The sequence below is a fragment of the Trematomus bernacchii genome, unplaced genomic scaffold (assembly GCF_902827165.1).
Source record: "Trematomus bernacchii unplaced genomic scaffold, fTreBer1.1, whole genome shotgun sequence".
Lineage (NCBI taxonomy): Eukaryota > Metazoa > Chordata > Actinopteri > Perciformes > Nototheniidae > Trematomus > Trematomus bernacchii.
The window spans coordinates 15,001-31,312 of record NW_022987913.1 but is presented as its reverse complement, the minus strand read 5'-3'; the positions used below and the strand labels follow the sequence as shown (position 1 = coordinate 31,312).

The window sequence follows — 16,312 nt, the reverse complement described above, 5'->3', positions numbered from 1 at the left end:
CAAGAAGAAGCAGAATCGGAGACGGGGACATCGGACCACATTGGGACCGGACTCGATCCCTGAAGCTGAACGCACTCTGACAGATGAATGTCTCTCGGTTCTATAGAGACGCTCTGGGGCCGGAGAACACACTGGAGTCAGAACCTGTACTGGGAGGAGGACTTGGGGTCTGGAGGTTTGGAGGTTTGGAGGTCTGGAGGACCTGGGGTCTGGGGATATGGAGGTCTGGAGGACCTAAGGTCTGGAGGTTTGGAGGTTTGGAGGTCTGGAGGACCTGGGGTCTGGAGGTTTGGAGGTCTGGAGGACCTGGGGTCTGGAGGTTTGGAGGTCTGGAGGACCTGGGGTCTGGGGATCTGGAGGTATGGAGGACGTGGGGTCTGGAGGACCTGGGGTCTGGGGATCTGGAGGTCTGGAGGACCTGGGGTGTTGAGGTCTGGAGGTCTGGAGGTCTGGAGGTCTGGAAGTCTGGAGGACCTGGGGTCTGGAGGTCTGGAGGTCTGGAGGACCTGGGGTCTGGGGATCTGGAGGACGTGGGGTCTGGAGGACCTGGGGTCTGGGGATCTGGAGGTCTGGAGGACCTGGGGTGTTGAGGTCTGGAGGTCTGGAGGTCTGGAGGTCTGGAAGTCTGGAGGAACTGGGGTCTGGAGGTCTGGAGGTCTGGAGGTCTGGAGGACAGATGAACATGGACCCTCCTCACATTCACTCTGAGAGGAAATGTTCCTGAACGAGGGGGGGGAATTCATGCACTCTCTCTCTACGGTTGGCTGGAACGCCCCCTCCTCCCTCTCTCTCCTCACTCTCTCTCACTCCTCACACACACACTCTCTCCTCCAGTCCTTGTATGGCAGGCCCCGCCTCCTGCTGTGATGTCATCAGCGGAGAAGACCCAGGGGTGTTATGGTCCTGTTCTCCAGTCCTGTGGGGCCCGGGGCTGAGAGTCAGTCCTCTCTCTCTCTCTTTCTCTCTCTCTCTCTCACTCTCTCTCTCCTCTCTCCTCACATCACACTCTCTCTCTCTCTCTCTCCTCACACACTCTCTCTCCTCTCTCTCTCTCCTCTCTCTCTCCTCTCTCTCCTCTCTCCTCACACACTCTCTCTCTCCTCTCTCTCCTCTCTCCTCACACACCCTCTCTCTCCTCTCTCTCCTCTCTCCTCACACTCTCTCTCTCCTCTCTCTCCTCTCTCCTCACACACCCTCTCTCTCCTCACACACCTCACTGTTAGTCCTGTGGGGCCCGGGGCTGAGAGTCAGTCCTCCGTCAGCCTCCGTCTCTCCTCCTCTCTCTTTGGGGAAAAGAAAAGAAAAAATACCGTTTCCTCTCGGCGTCCTTTGAGGATTTTATTTCTCCTCCTCCTCCGTCGCTCCGCTTCAACTCCACTTTTAATAATAATACTTTTTATAAAATACTTTAACGGAAAAAAAGACATTCATAAAATCAGAGAAAAAAGTGAATAAAATCTGAAGAGGAGAAAAAAGTAGAGAAATAAAAGGTCGCCTCTCCGCACGATCCAGCTTCTTCTTCTTCTACTTATGTCGTTTTTAAATACTTCTTCTACTGTAGTTTTTTAATTCTTCTTCTCTTGTCTTTTTGAAGCGTTTTTTCCTCCACATTTTCTTCTTCTTTTCCAGTTTTTTTCTGCAGTTTTTCTTCTTCTCTTGTAGTTGTTCTCCTCGTTCTCCTCGTTCTCCTCGTTCTCCTCGTTCTCCTCGTTCTCCTCGTTCTCCTCGTTCTCCTCGTTCTCCCTGGTCTCGGGCAGATGTTTGGGATCCAGGACTCGCTGCCCCCCCGCGGCTCGGGCCTGAAGGAGGAGCCGCTGTCCGTGCGCTCCTGGATGAGCTCCTCCGGCCTGCTGGACGCTAACACCGCCGCGCAGAGGTACTGCCCCCGGGGATTCTGGGAGATGGAGTCCGTCCGATCACAGGGTCCGGGGACTCCGGGGGGGAGAGAGACGGGAGGGAGACGGGGGAGGGAGACGGGAGAGAAACGGGAGGGAGAGACGGGAGGGAGACGGGAGGGAGAGACGGGAGGGAGACGGGGGAGAGAGACGGGAGAGAGACGGGAGGGAGACGGGAGGGAGACGGGAAATTATTTCAGAGACAACAAATATATTTCTGTTTCTGGAGAATTGATTAAATTCAGTATTTAAAAAGAGTTTTCAGATTTATAAAGCTGTTCTTTAAATGACATGTAGGGTCTTATTTAAGTTCCTCTGCAGAACAAAGAGCGGATTTAAAATAAAGAGTTTAGACTTATTTCTAATATTTAGCTCTTATTTCTAATATTTAGCTCTTATTTCTAATATTTAGCTCTTATTTCTAATATTTTGCTCTTATTTCTAAAATGTAAATGTGATTATCTGAATCTTTTCTCAGTTTCTTTATTTCTGTTTCTGGAGAATTTGTTAAATATAGTTTTTAAAAACTCAGATTTATAAAGATGTTCTTTAAATCACATTTATTATATGATTTAAGTTCCTCTGCAGAACGGAGAGCGGGTTCAAAATAATCTTGGACTTAAATCTCATTTCTAATATTTAATATATATCTGAATCTTTTCTCAGTTTCTTTATCGCTCTGAAGGGTTAGGGTTAGTCTCCTGATGTTTCTGTATCCCTCGTGTTTCTGAGCTGAAGATAGTTTCATCATTATAAATATAATAGGAGATAATGAAGAGGTCAGAAACACAGAATAAAGTGAAGAATGTATTTAAGATATCAAAGTTTAAACTGCAGCAAATAATAAATGTTTTAAAGTGAAGGTCACGCAGCGAGCGCACGACGACATGAGGTATTAATATATATACTAAGATATATTATTATAAACGTTACATTTATAATAGCTCTGCAGATTAAATGTGATAGATATATTAATATTATAACGTTATATTAAAGCTGATTTTAGAGATTTATAGAAAAGTCAAATTCTGCTTAAATGAGAAGTTAAAGTTATTTTAAATTAAACCTGAAATAAAAAGGTTAAAAATGAAAAGTAATTTTAAACAGAAGTCTCTGTTTGAATCAGATTTTATTCTTTTATATAAAACGCGCTGAATTATTATTAATAATAAAATCTATAAGTTATAATAACTGGTTTCTGATTGGTTCATAAATACTGAGTTAAATAAAAAACATTAATTATAAGAATTTAATGTTTTTATAAATCATATTTATGAAGTTCAATTATTATAAATCTGTTTCTCTCAGAGGAAAACCTTTATATTATAACATATTTAACAGTTTAAATTCAATATGAACTTATCTAAATCGATCTCTATCTATCTATATATAGATATAGATAGATATATCATATTTTATAATGTGAGTTTGTTTCTGACAGATTTAATATATATATTAATATAAAGCGCGTTGGCGCCGAGAACGCGCTCTTTTAATTATTAATTATAATTTAAGGGTTAACATTAAACGGTGAATCTGCTGATCGTTTCCAGCGTTTAAATCTGTTCTGATATTGATCCAAGCTGATGCTCCGAGCTGCAGACTCTGTTCTTTATATACATAGATATATATATATATAGATCTATATATATAATGATTGTGCAGTTTGACAGCGTTTTAAAGTCTTTATTAATATTTACTCGTCATGTTTCAGCTGCGTTTTTATTTATAAATTATAATGTTTAGGAGCATTTCATTTAAACTGCGTCAGATTATAATCATTAATAATTAATGATTATAATCTGAGTCTCTATCCGCCGCTAGAGATCAGGAAACCTGTTTGTTTGTTTGTTTGTTAATAAATAATATCAGAAATGTAATGTTTTATATCAGAAATCAATATTTATTTATTGATCAGCTCTGATGATTTAAAACTCTGTGATTATTAACAGATTCCATAAATTTTAATATTTCACTCGTTTTAACTTCATGTTGATTTCTTACCTTTTCTTTTTCCTAATTTATTAAAATGAGATTTCCTGAAACACTAAAGATATTAAATATAAAAGGTTCAGATGTTTCAGACGATGATATGAGAGCGCCGTTAAGGTCCTGGTTATCTGTCTCTACTTCACATCATCATATATATTATAATATATCTATATCATGCTGTATATTATATTATATCTATATCATACTGTATATTATACTATATCTATATCATGCTGTATATTATATTATATTATATTATATTATATTATATTATATTATATTATATGATATCATGCTGTTCTTCTTCTCATCACGCCTGGTTCCTTAGAGAGACGTTCTGATTATCTGTAATGTTAGAGAATAGATGCTGAATGTCTCACAGCAGATCGATGACGTCTATTTACTGTGTTTTATGTTGATGTGCCGATCATATCATGTTTAATGCCTGAGTCAAATCACTTCCGTTAACAAAGAGTTTATTTACCGGTTTAAACTTTAATCTTCTTTATTCATCTTTATTCTTTATTCTTTATTCTTTATTCTTTATTATTTATTCTATATTCTGTATTCTTTATTTTTTATTCTATATTCTTTTGGTCTAACTCTGATATTCTCTGATCTAAATGTCCACATTTTATTTAACTAGATGCTTTAAATGATAACGAACAGTAAAGAAGTATAAATGACTGACCTCTCTCCCGCCTGTCTCCACCCGTCTCAGCGGGGTGGGGTTAGCCCGCGCTCACTTTGAGAAGCAGCCCCCGTCCAACCTGAGGAAATCCAACTTCTTCCACTTCGTGTTGGCGCTGTACGATCGCCAGGGGCAACCGGTGGAGATCGAGAGGACGTCCTACCTCGACTTCGTGGAGAAGGACAAGGTGAATCAAACGCACCTCAGAAACCACAAAACAAACGCACCTTCTGCACAGAACACACACACGTATGTAACATGCTAACTGATGTTGTGTTATTGTCTTAATGTAGAGGATCAGACTCACACTGACCATGTGTTGAAATCAAACGCACCCTCAGTTTGTGTTATCTTGTGTTGTGTTCAGGAGCCGGGCGGAGAGAAGACCAACAACGGCATCCATTACAAACTGCAGCTGCTCTTCAGCAACGGTGGGTGCACTCGTTTCACCCAAACGGCCCACTGTGGTGTCATACTGTGAAATATAAAGTAACCTGATATGAATGTGTTGTTCAGGTGTGAGGACGGAGCAGGACCTGTACGTCCGGCTGATCGACTCCATGACCAAACAGGTGAGACTCTGAGAGAGAAGCTTTTCACAATAAGAGCGTGCTCTTCCTGTTAGACTCTCCTTCTGATACCCTTCATACCACAGGAGAGGCTTTTCACAATAACGGCTGATCAGGTGTGTGTGTGTTTGTGTGTGTGTGTGTGTGTGTGTGTGTGTGTGTGTTTTAGGCCATCATATACGAAGGTCAGGACAAGAACCCGGAGATGTGTCGGGTTCTGCTGACTCATGAGATCATGTGCAGGTGAGTCTGACCTCTGACCCTCGTTACATACTGAGCATTACCGCCTAACTTTATCGTTGTGTTTACGATGATCCTTTCAAAATAAAAGCCCTATGTGTGTTTGATCAGGAGAATAAAGTTTGTTATTGTTCTGTGTGTGTGTCAGTCGCTGCTGCGATAAGAAGAGCTGCGGGAACAGAAACGAGACGCCGTCAGACCCCGTCATCATCGACAGGTACACACACACACACACACACACACACACACACACACACACACACACACACACACACACTCACACTCACACACGCACTCTCTGTGTTATCATGCAGTGTGTGTTCATATCTGCTGAATGTATTTCATGCTCTCTCACACACATTATTTTAATAGCAACATATTTCTCTGGTGTGTGTGTAAACAACATGTCAGAGTGTGTGTGATACTGTCATCCTCACAGTGAGCCAGTCTCTGTATATAGAACATATATTTATATTTATTTATTAAACTGTATATCATCTTCCTGAAGAGCTCTGACATTAATCTGTGGCCTGGTGGCTCATGGGAAATGGAGTTTTTTAAAGGATAGGAACCATCAATATTAGATAAACTGCTGTGGCGTGTGGCGCAGTGGATAGAGCCTTCGTGTTGGGATCAGGGTGTCACAGGTTCAAACCCCACTGCAGTCAGCATGTTGTTCTGTCCCTGAGACATTTCACCCCAAATTGCTCCTGTGGGGATTGGAGTGAAATGGAAATACTACTAACTTAAAGTCAGCTGGCATACGGCTGGCAGTCAGTTAGCTGTTAGCTGGAATGTAGCTGGCAGTTAGCTGGCATACGACTGGCAGTAAGATGGAAGTTAGCTGGAATCCAGCTGGAAGTTAGCTGGAATGCGGCTGGCAGTAAGATGGAAGTTAGCTGGAATACAACTGATAGTAAGATGGAAGTCAGCTGGAATACGGCTGGCAGTAAGATAGAAGTTAGCTGGATACGACTGGCAGTTAGCTGGATACGGCTGGCAGTAAGATGGAAGTTAGCTGGATACGGCTGGCAGTAAGATGGAAGTTAGCTGGATACGACTGGCAGCTAGATGGAAGTTAGCTGGATACGGCTGGCAGTTAGCTGGATACGGCTGGCAGTAAGATGGAAGTTAGCTGGATACGACTGGCAGCTAGATGGAAGTTAGCTGGATACGGCTGGCAGTAAGATGGAAGTTAGCTGGATACGACTGGCAGCTAGATGGCAGTTAGCTGGGTACGGCTGGCAGTAAGATGGAAGTTAGCTGGATACGACTGGCAGCTAGATGGCAGTTAGCTGGGTACGGCTGGCAGTAAGATGGAAGTTAGCTGGAATTCGGCTGGCAGTAAGATGGAAGTTAGCTGGAATTCGGCTGGCAGTAAGATGGAAGTTAGCTGGGTACGGCTGGCAGTAAGATGGAAGTTAGCTGGAATTCGGCTGGCAGCTAGATGGCAGTTAGCTGGATACGGCTGGCAGTAAGATGGAAGTTAGCTGGATACGACTGGCAGCTAGATGGCAGTTAGCTGGATACGGCTGGCAGTAAGATGGAAGTTAGCTGGAATTCGGCTGGCAGTAAGATGGAAGTTAGCTGGAATTCGGCTGGCAGTAAGATGGAAGTTAGATGGATACGGCTGGCAGCTAGATGGAAGTTAGCTGGATACGGCTGGCAGTAAGATGGAAGTTAGCTGGATACGACTGGCAGCTAGATGGCAGTTAGCTGGATACGGCTGGCAGTAAGATGGAAGTTAGCTGGAATTCGGCTGGCAGTAAGATGGAAGTTAGCTGGAATTCGGCTGGCAGTAAGATGGAAGTTAGCTGGAATTCGGCTGGCAGTAAGATGGAAGTTAGCTGGAATTTGGCTGGCAGTAAGATGGAAGTTAGCTGGAATCCGGCTCTGAGGAAACAGCTGTTAGAAAGAGTGTCTCTGTGATGAAGGGTTAACAGATTCAGATTCACTAAAGAGGCGTCGCCTCATATTCCGCTACAGGATCATTATTACGTTTTTTAAATCATCTTTAGCTTATTCACTTATTTGAGTGAATGTTGAATATTCATCAGATTCTACAGTCACTAACGTCTCACTCAAATATACAAATGTATTAACAGTCGATAGAAATATCAAAAATAACATGAGTTCCTGAGTCTGCTGTCTTCAGCAGGACAACGGTCATGTTAGGGTTTAATAACGAGGAGTCTCTTTGTCTGACAGTGATGTGTTTCTGAGGTTCATGTTAACACGTTGAGAGAAGGTGAGGGTTAGGGTGAGCACAGCAACTCAGGTGCTCTACACATAGCAGCTCAGGTGCTCTACACACAGCAGCTCAGGTGCTCTACACACAGCAGCTCAGGTGCTCTACACACAGCAGCTCAGGTGCTCTACACACAGCAGCTCAGGTGCTCTACACATAGCAGCTCAGGTGCTCTACACATAGCAGCTCAGGTGCTCTACACACAGCAGCTCAGGTGCTCTACACACAGCAGCTCAGGTGCTCTACACACAGCAGCTCAGGTGCTCTACACACAGCAGCTCAGGTGCTCTACACATAGCAGCTCAGGTGCTCTACACATAGCAGCTCAGGTGCTCTACACACAGCAGCTCAGGTGCTCTACACATAGCAGCTCAGGTGCTCTACACACAGCAGCTCAGGTGCTCTACACACAGCAGCTCAGGTGCTCTACACACAGCAGCTCAGGTGCTCTACACACAGCAGCTCAGGTGCTCTACACACAGCAGCTCTCAGAACAGGAATAATCCTCAGTTCCTCCCCTCCTCCTCCCCTCCCTCCCCTCCTCCCCTCCTCCCCTCCTCCTCCCCTCCTCCCCTCCTCCCCTCCTCCTCCCCTCCTCCTCAGTTTCCTCCCCCCGTCCCAAAGAGGAATCATACGCTCTCCTCCCCCTCTTCCTCCCCCTCCCCCTGCTCCCCCTCCTCTTCCTCCCCCTCCCCCTGCTCCCCCTCCTCTTCCTCCCCCTCCTCTCTTTTCGGATGCTTTGAATTTATTTTGAAGACAAAGCATCGCACCATGTTTTCAGCAAACTGAGATGAAATGATTAATTAATTGATTATTGATAATTGATTACCTCTTGGACAGATGTATAAGATGTATTTTCAGAATCATTAAAGTACATTATTTATAAAAACAAGTCTTTAAAGACTTTCAACGACTCTCATTTATTCTGTTTATTTACTTGCATCATAAAAGCAACTTAATCTGCACTCTAGTTGTGTTTGTTGAAAGTGTTGAACCTGATATGATACTGCATTGTTTGAGCAGCTGATGATGAAGCCTTCTCATCTAGAAATATAACGGTATCTTTCAGAATGATTTAGGAACATCAGAGATATAAAAACAGCTGGTCTCGGTTTGTGCAGATATTCTCTGTAAAGCCTTTAAAACAGAGGAGGTGAACCCCCCCCCCCCCCCCCCTCGCCTGGTGAAATGCATGCTGGGAAGGTCTCCTGTGTTTTGGAGCGTCCAGTGAACAGGAAACATGTCGGGGTCGGAGCTGAGAGAAAACACTGAAACACTGCAGGCGTTCATCGGCGCAGCTTTAAACTGCTGCTATATTAATATATCCTGAATATCTAAAATAGATTTAAAACAGTTTAACCTCAAAGAGGACTCTTTAAAAACCGTCTGTCCGGAAGCTGGGACCCTCTGTTTCTGTACGTTAGGTTTCATTCATAAATAATGAGGTTTTATAAATTAGTACAACCTTTTGTTCCGGTTTAAAGAATTACACAGTTTAATGCTGCTCACGTCCTATCCATCTTTAACCCTTAGCTATGATGTTTAAAGAGTCCTCTCCTGCTGATGTTCAGGTGTATATCAGTATGTAGTGTCTCTACTTTAAAGAGTCCTCTCCTGCTGATGTTCAGGTGTATATCAGTATGTAGTGTCTCTACTTTAAAGAGTCCTCTCCTGCTGATGTTCAGGTGTATATCAGTATGTAGTGTCTCTACTTTAAAGAGTCCTCTCCTGCTGATGTTCAGGTGTATATCAGTATGTAGTGTCTCTACTTTAAAGAGTCCTCTCCTGCTGATGTTCAGGTGTATATCAGTATGTAGTGTCTCTACTTTAAAGAGTCCTCTCCTGCTGATGTTCAGGTGTATATCAGTATGTAGTGTCTCTACTTTAAAGAGTCCTCTCCTGCTGATGTTCAGGTGTATATAGGTATGTAGTGTCTCTACTTTAAAGAGTCCTCTCCTGCTCATGTTCAGGTGTATATCAGTATGTAGTGTCTCTACTTTAAAGAGTCCTCTCCTGCTGATGTTCAGGTGTATATCAGTATGTAGTGTCTCTACTTTAAAGAGTCCTCTCCTGCTGATGTTCAGGTGTATATCAGTATGTAGTGTCTCTACTTTAAAGAGTCCTCTCCTGCTGATGTTCAGGTGTATATCAGTATGTAGTGTCTCTACTTTAAAGAGTTCTCTCCTGCTGATGTTCAGGTGTATATCAGTATGTAGTGTCTCTACTTTAAAGAGTCCTCTCCTGCTCATGTTCAGGTGTATATCAGTATGTAGTGTCTCTACTTTAAAGAGTCCTCTCCTGCTGATGTTCAGGTGTATATCAGTATGTAGTGTCTCTACTTTAAAGAGTCCTCTCCTGCTGATGTTCAGGTGTATATCAGTATGTAGTGTCTCTACTTTAAAGAGTCCTCTCCTGCTGGTGTTCAGGTGTATATCAGTATGTAGTGTCTCTACTTTAAAGAGTCCTCTCCTGCTGATGTTCAGGTGTATTTCAGTATGTAGTGTCTCTACTTTAAAGAGTGCTCTCCTGCTGATGTTCAGGTGTATATCAGTATGTAGTGTCTCTACTTTAAAGAGTCCTCTCCTGCTGAGGTTCAGGTGTATATCAGTATGTAGTGTCTCTACTTTAAAGAGTCCTCTCCTGCTGATGTTCAGGTGTATATCAGTATGTAGTGTCTCTACTTTAAAGAGTCCTCTCCTGCTGATGTTCTGGTGTATATCAGTATGTAGTGTCTCTACTTTAAAGAGTCCTCTCCTGCTGATGTTCAGGTGTATATCAGTATGTAGTGTCTCTACTTTAAAGAGTCCTCTCCTGCTGATGTTCTGGTGTATATCAGTATGTAGTGTCTCTACTTTAAAGAGTCCTCTCCTGCTGATGTTCAGGTGTATATCAGTATGTAGTGTCTCTACTTTAAAGAGTCCTCTCCTGCTGATGTTCAGGTGTATATCAGTATGTAGTGTCTCTACTTTAAAGAGTCCTCTCCTGCTGATGTTCAGGTGTATATCAGTATGTAGTGTCTCTACTTTAAAGAGTCCTCTCCTGCTGATGTTCAGGTGTATATCAGTATGTAGTGTCTCTACTTTAAAGAGTCCTCTCCTGCTGATGTTCAGGTGTATATCAGTATGTAGTGTCTCTACTTTAAAGAGTCCTCTCCTGCTGATGTTCAGGTGTATATCAGTATGTAGTGTCTCTACTTTAAAGAGTCCTCTCCTGCTGATGCTCAGGTGTATATCAGTATGTAGTGTCTCTACTTTAAAGAGTCCTCTCCTGCTGATGTTCAGGTGTATATCAGTATGTAGTGTCTCTACTTTAAAGAGTCCTCTCCTGCTGATGTTTCAGGTGTATATCAGTATGTAGTGTCTCTACTTTAAAGAGTCCTCTCCTGCTGATGTTCAGGTGTATATCAATATGTAGTGTCTCTACTTTAAAGAGTCCTCTCCTGCTGATGTTCAGGTGTATATCAGTATGTAGTGTCTCTACTTTAAGAGTCCTCTCCTGCTGATGTTCAGGTGTATATCAGTATGTAGTGTCTCTACTTAAAGAGTCCTCTCCTGCTGATGTTCAGGTGTATATCAGTATGTAGTGTCTCTACTTTAAAGAGTCCTCTCCTGCTGATGCTCAGGTGTATATCAGTATGTAGTGTCTCTATTTTAAAGAGTCCTCTCCTGCTGATGTTCAGGTGTATATCAGTATGTAGTGTCTCTACTTTAAAGAGTCCTCTCCTGCTGATGTTCAGGTGTATATCAGTATGTAGTGTCTCTACTTTAAAGAGTCCTCTCCTGCTGATGTTCAGGTGTATATCAGTATGTAGTGTCTCTACTTTAAAGAGTCCTCTCCTGCTGATGTTCAGGTGTATTATCAGTATGTTAGTGTCTTTACTTTAAAGAGTCCTCTCCTGCTGATGTTCAGGTGTATATTCAGTATGTAGTGGTCTCTACTTTAAAGAGTCCTCTCCTGCTGATGTTCAGGTTGTATATCAGTATGTAGTGTCTCTACTTTAAAGAGTCCTCTCCTGCTGATGTTCAGGTGTATATCAGTATGTAGTGTCTCTACTTTAAAGAGTCCTCTCCTGCTGATGTTCAGGTGTATATAGGTATGTAGTGTCTCTACTTTAAAGAGTCCTCTCCTGCTCATGTTCAGGTGTATATCAGTATGTAGTGTCTCTACTTTAAAGAGTCCTCTCCTGCTGATGTTCAGGTGTATATCAGTATGTAGTGTCTCTACTTTAAAGAGTCCTCTCCTGCTGATGTTCAGGTTGTATATCAGTATGTAGTTGTCTCTACTTTAAAGAGTCCTCTCCTGCTGATGTTCAGGTGTATATCAGTATGTAGTGTCTCTACTTTAAAGAGTTCTCTCCTGCTGATGTTCAGGTGTATATCAGTATGTAGTGTCTCTACTTTTAAAGAGTCCTCTCCTGCTCATGTTCAGGTGTATATCAGTATGTAGTGGCTCTACTCTTAAGAGTCCTCTCCTGCTGATGTTCAGGTGTATATCAGTATGTAGTGTCTCTACTTTAAAGAGTCCTCTCCTGCTGATGTTCAGGTGTATATCAGTATGTAGTGTCTCTACTTTAAAGAGTCCTCTCCTGCTGGTGTTCAGGTGTATATCAGTATGTAGTGTCTCTACTTTAAGAGTCCTCTCCTGCTGATGTTCAGGTGTATTTCAGTATGTAGTGTCTCTACTTTAAAGAGTGCTCTCCTGCTGATGTTCAGGTGTATATCAGTATGTAGTGTCTCTACTTTAAAGAGTCCTCTCCTGCTGAGGTTCAGGTGTATATCAGTATGTAGTGTCTCTACTTTAAAGAGTCCTCTCCTGCTGAGGTTCAGGTGTATATCAGTATGTAGTGTCTCTACTTTAAAGAGTCCTCTCCTGCTGATGTTCTGGTGTATATCAGTATGTAGTGTCTCTACTTTAAAGAGTCCTCTCCTGCTGATGTTCAGGTGTATATCAGTATGTAGTGTCTCTACTTTAAAGAGTCCTCTCCTGCTGATGTTCTGGTGTATATCAGTATGTAGTGTCTCTACTTTAAGAGTCCTCTCCTGCTGATGTTCAGGTGTATATCAGTATGTAGTGTCTCTACTTTAAAGAGTCCTCTCCTGCTGATGTTCAGGTGTATATCAGTATGTAGTGTCTCTACTTTAAAGAGTCCTCTCCTGCTGATGTTCAGGTGAATATCAGTATGTAGTTGTCTCTACTTTAAAGAGTCCTCTCCTGCTGATGTTCAGGTGTATATCAGTATGTAGTGTCTCTACTTTAAAGAGTCCTCTCCTGCTGATGTTCAGGTGTATATCAGTATGTAGTGTCTCTACTTTAAAGAGTCCTCTCCTGCTGATGTTCAGGTGTATATCAGTATGTAGTTGTCTCTACTTTAAAGAGTCCTCTCCTGCTGATGCTTCAGGTGTATATCAGTATGTAGTGTCTCTACTTTAAAGAGTCCTCTCCTGCTGATGTTCAGGTGTATATCAGTATGTAGTGTCTCTACTTTAAAGAGTCCTCTCCTGCTGATGTTCAGGTGTATATCAGTATGTAGTGTCTCTACTTTAAAGAGTCCTCTCCTGCTGATGTTCAGGTGTATATCAATATGTAGTGTCTCTACTTTAAAGAGTCCCTCTCCTGCTGATGTTCAGGTGTATATCAGTATGTAGTGTCTCTACTTTAAAGAGTCCTCTCCTGCTGATGTTCAGGTGTATATCAGTATGTAGTGTCTCTACTTTAAAGAGTCCTCTCCTGCTGATGTTCAGGTGTATATCAGTATGTAGTGTCTCTACTTTAAAGAGTCCTCTCCTGCTGATGCTCAGGTGTATATCAGTATGTAGTGTCTCTACTTGTAAAGAGTCCTCTCCTGCTGATGTTCAGGTGTATATCAGTATGTAGTGTCTCTACTTTAAAGAGTCCTCTCCTGCTGATGTTCAGGTGTATATCAGTATGTAGTGTCTCTACTTTAAAGAGTCCTCTCCTGCTGATGTTCAGGTGTATATCAGTATGTAGTGTCTCTACTTTAAAGAGTCCTCTCCTGCTGATGTTCAGGTGTATATCAGTATGTAGTGTCTCTACTTTAAAGAGTCCTCTCCTGCTGATGTTCAGGTGTATATCAGTATGTAGTGTCTCTACTTTAAAGAGTCCTCTCCTGCTGATGTTCAGGTGTATATCAGTATGTAGTGTCTCTACTTTAAAGAGTCCTCTCCTGCTGATGTCAGGTGTATATCAGTATGTAGTGTCTCTACTTTAAAGAGTCCTCTCCTGCTGATGTTCAGGTGTATATCAGTATGTAGTGTCTCTACTTTAAAGAGTCCTCTCCTGCTGATGTTCAGGTGTATATCTGTATGTAGTGTCTCTACTTTAAAGAGTCCTCTCCTGCTGATGTTCAGGTGTATATCAGTATGTAGTGTCTCTACTTTAAAGAGTCCTCTCCTGCTGATGTTCAGGTGTATATCAGTATGTAGTGTCTCTACTTTAAAGAGTCCTCTCCTGCTGATGTTCAGGTGTATATCAGTATGTAGTGATGATGATGATGATGATGATGATGATGATGATGATGAAGAGTCTATGGGAATGTGTGTGCTGATGATGAAGATGATGATGAAGAGTTAGAGGAGTCTGATCAGTGGTGAGAGTCGGGTTGATTGACAGCTGAATAATGTGGGGTCCCCCAGAGGCCCCGCCCCCCTCTGTGATATTGAATGAATGCATGGGAGTCAATGGAGGGATAAAGAGGAGCTGAATGCACCATCTGTGTGTGTGTGTGTGTGTGTGTGTGTGTGTGTGTGTGTGTGTGTGTGCGTGCGTGCGTGCGTGCGTGCGTGCGTGCGTGTGTGTGTGTGGTAGTGGCGTTGTGTGTGTGTGTGTGTGTGTGTGTGTGTGTGTGTGTGTGTGTGTGTGTGTTGATTGTCAGTAAGCGTTTGCTGGTAGCAATAGATCATTATTGATTTACATTTCCTCCTGTGTGTTTGTATCACTGCTCAGCACACACACACACACACACACACACACACACACACACACACACACACACACCCCACACCACCACACACCAACACACACACACAAGCACACACACACAAGCATACACACACACACACACACACAAGCATACACACAGACCCACACTGACACACTGTTGCTTCATGTTGCATCAGATGGTCTAATTAACCACACACACACACACACACACACACACACACACACACACACACACACACACACACACACACACACACACACACACACACAGTTTGACAGACAGCTGTTTGTTTTGTTTACGCTTGTTTGTGTTAACGAGCTCTTAACGAGGCGTCTGTTGATGATGTAACCACTTCACCTTCAGGTGCGTTTGATCCGTTCACCTGAGTCTCTTCAGAACTCATTGAAGGAGGTGTAGTGTTGTAATTAAACGACACAGTACAGGTGTAAGTTGAGAAGCACTTCAGGCTCCTCAGGACTCGCCGCAGGGCGACAGATTCTTTTTTAATCCGTTAATATCGTCTCGTCTGCAGTAAATTAAACTTTGACACTTTTTAAATTTCTTGGTGTTTCAGTCCGTCAGCTGAGTCTTAACGAGAACAGACTTAATGAGATCCTGTCTTAACGAGGACGAGGAGTTAACGAGATGAACACTTCCCCAGAATACGAAGCAGCTGCTCTCTGATTGGTCCACACTCAGGGGCCGGCCTGTGATTGGTGCAGTGGTAAAGTGAAACCTCAGCAGGATGAGCAGCGCTTCATTACAAATGCTAATTAGATTAATTAAATATGTAAATGATCTCCATCACACAAAGAGCAGACGTGAAGAAGAAACAGAAAACAAATGCTTCCTATTTCCTGTCTGTCAGCTGACTGGCAGCTGATTGGTTTGAAAGTGACAGCTTAACGAGCTCTTAACGAGCTCCTAATGAGCCGTGCTCACCTGGAGAGGAGTCAGTGATTAGCTGTGGTGTTCCTCAGGGCTTTGTCCTCGCTCCACTGTGTTTTAATAATCTCATGTTTACACTAAACAACACCAGCGCGTCCCTTAAAGATGTCCTCCCTCCTGTCTGTGGACCAAAGGTTCCTACCTGAGACAGAATGACTTCTGAGCTGGAAAAATAATCCACATTCAGGTCTGAAGTAGAAATACTCAATATGTTGTTGTTGTTATTGTTGTTGCTGCTGTTGTTGTTGTTGTTGCTGCTGTTGTTGTTGTTGTGAGGAGGCGTGTGGCGCAGTGGACTAGTGGGTTAGTGTTGGGATCAGGGGAAGCATTAGGGGGAGAACAGGTTCAAACCCCACTGCAGTCAGCATGTCGTTGTGTCCCTGAGACACTTCACCCCAAAGTGCTCCTGGGGGTCCTCAGTGTTGAGTCTGTGAGTCTTTTTGGATAAAAGCGTCTAACATGTGACATGTCATGTGATGTGAGTCCATTCAACAGAGCGAGGACATGAAGACGTGACCTTCGGGTTAAACGTCTAAACGTAGCCGCCATTAGGATGAGGATATAACACTTCCTCCTGACCTTTCACAATAAAAGCCTTGCAGCTGGTCACATTCCTCCTGACCTTTCACAATAAAAGCCCTGATGCTTCTCCCTTCTTATGGAAACAGAAACTCACTCTGATGTTTGTAATGAGACGATCACACCCTCCTCCTCTTCCTCTTCCTCTTCATCTTCATCTTCCTCTTCCTCTCAGGAGGAGGAAGAGTC

At 43.0% G+C, this 16,312-nt stretch overlaps 1 protein-coding gene across 1 annotated transcript in view; it reads left to right on the top strand.

Moving 5' to 3' along the window:
* Positions 1–1,749: 1,749 nt before the first annotated feature.
* Positions 1,750–16,312, top strand: part of LOC117470611 (transcription factor COE3) — a gene marked incomplete at its 3' end in the record, with an annotated part of 28,745 nt that continues 14,182 nt past the window's right edge. The window contains exons 1-6 of the mRNA XM_034115423.1: positions 1,750–1,876; positions 4,609–4,765; positions 4,946–5,009; positions 5,095–5,150; positions 5,317–5,390; positions 5,536–5,604. Coding sequence (XP_033971314.1) covers positions 1,758–1,876; positions 4,609–4,765; positions 4,946–5,009; positions 5,095–5,150; positions 5,317–5,390; positions 5,536–5,604 — 539 coding nt within the window. The remainder of the gene's footprint in view (positions 1,877–4,608; positions 4,766–4,945; positions 5,010–5,094; positions 5,151–5,316; positions 5,391–5,535; positions 5,605–16,312) is intronic.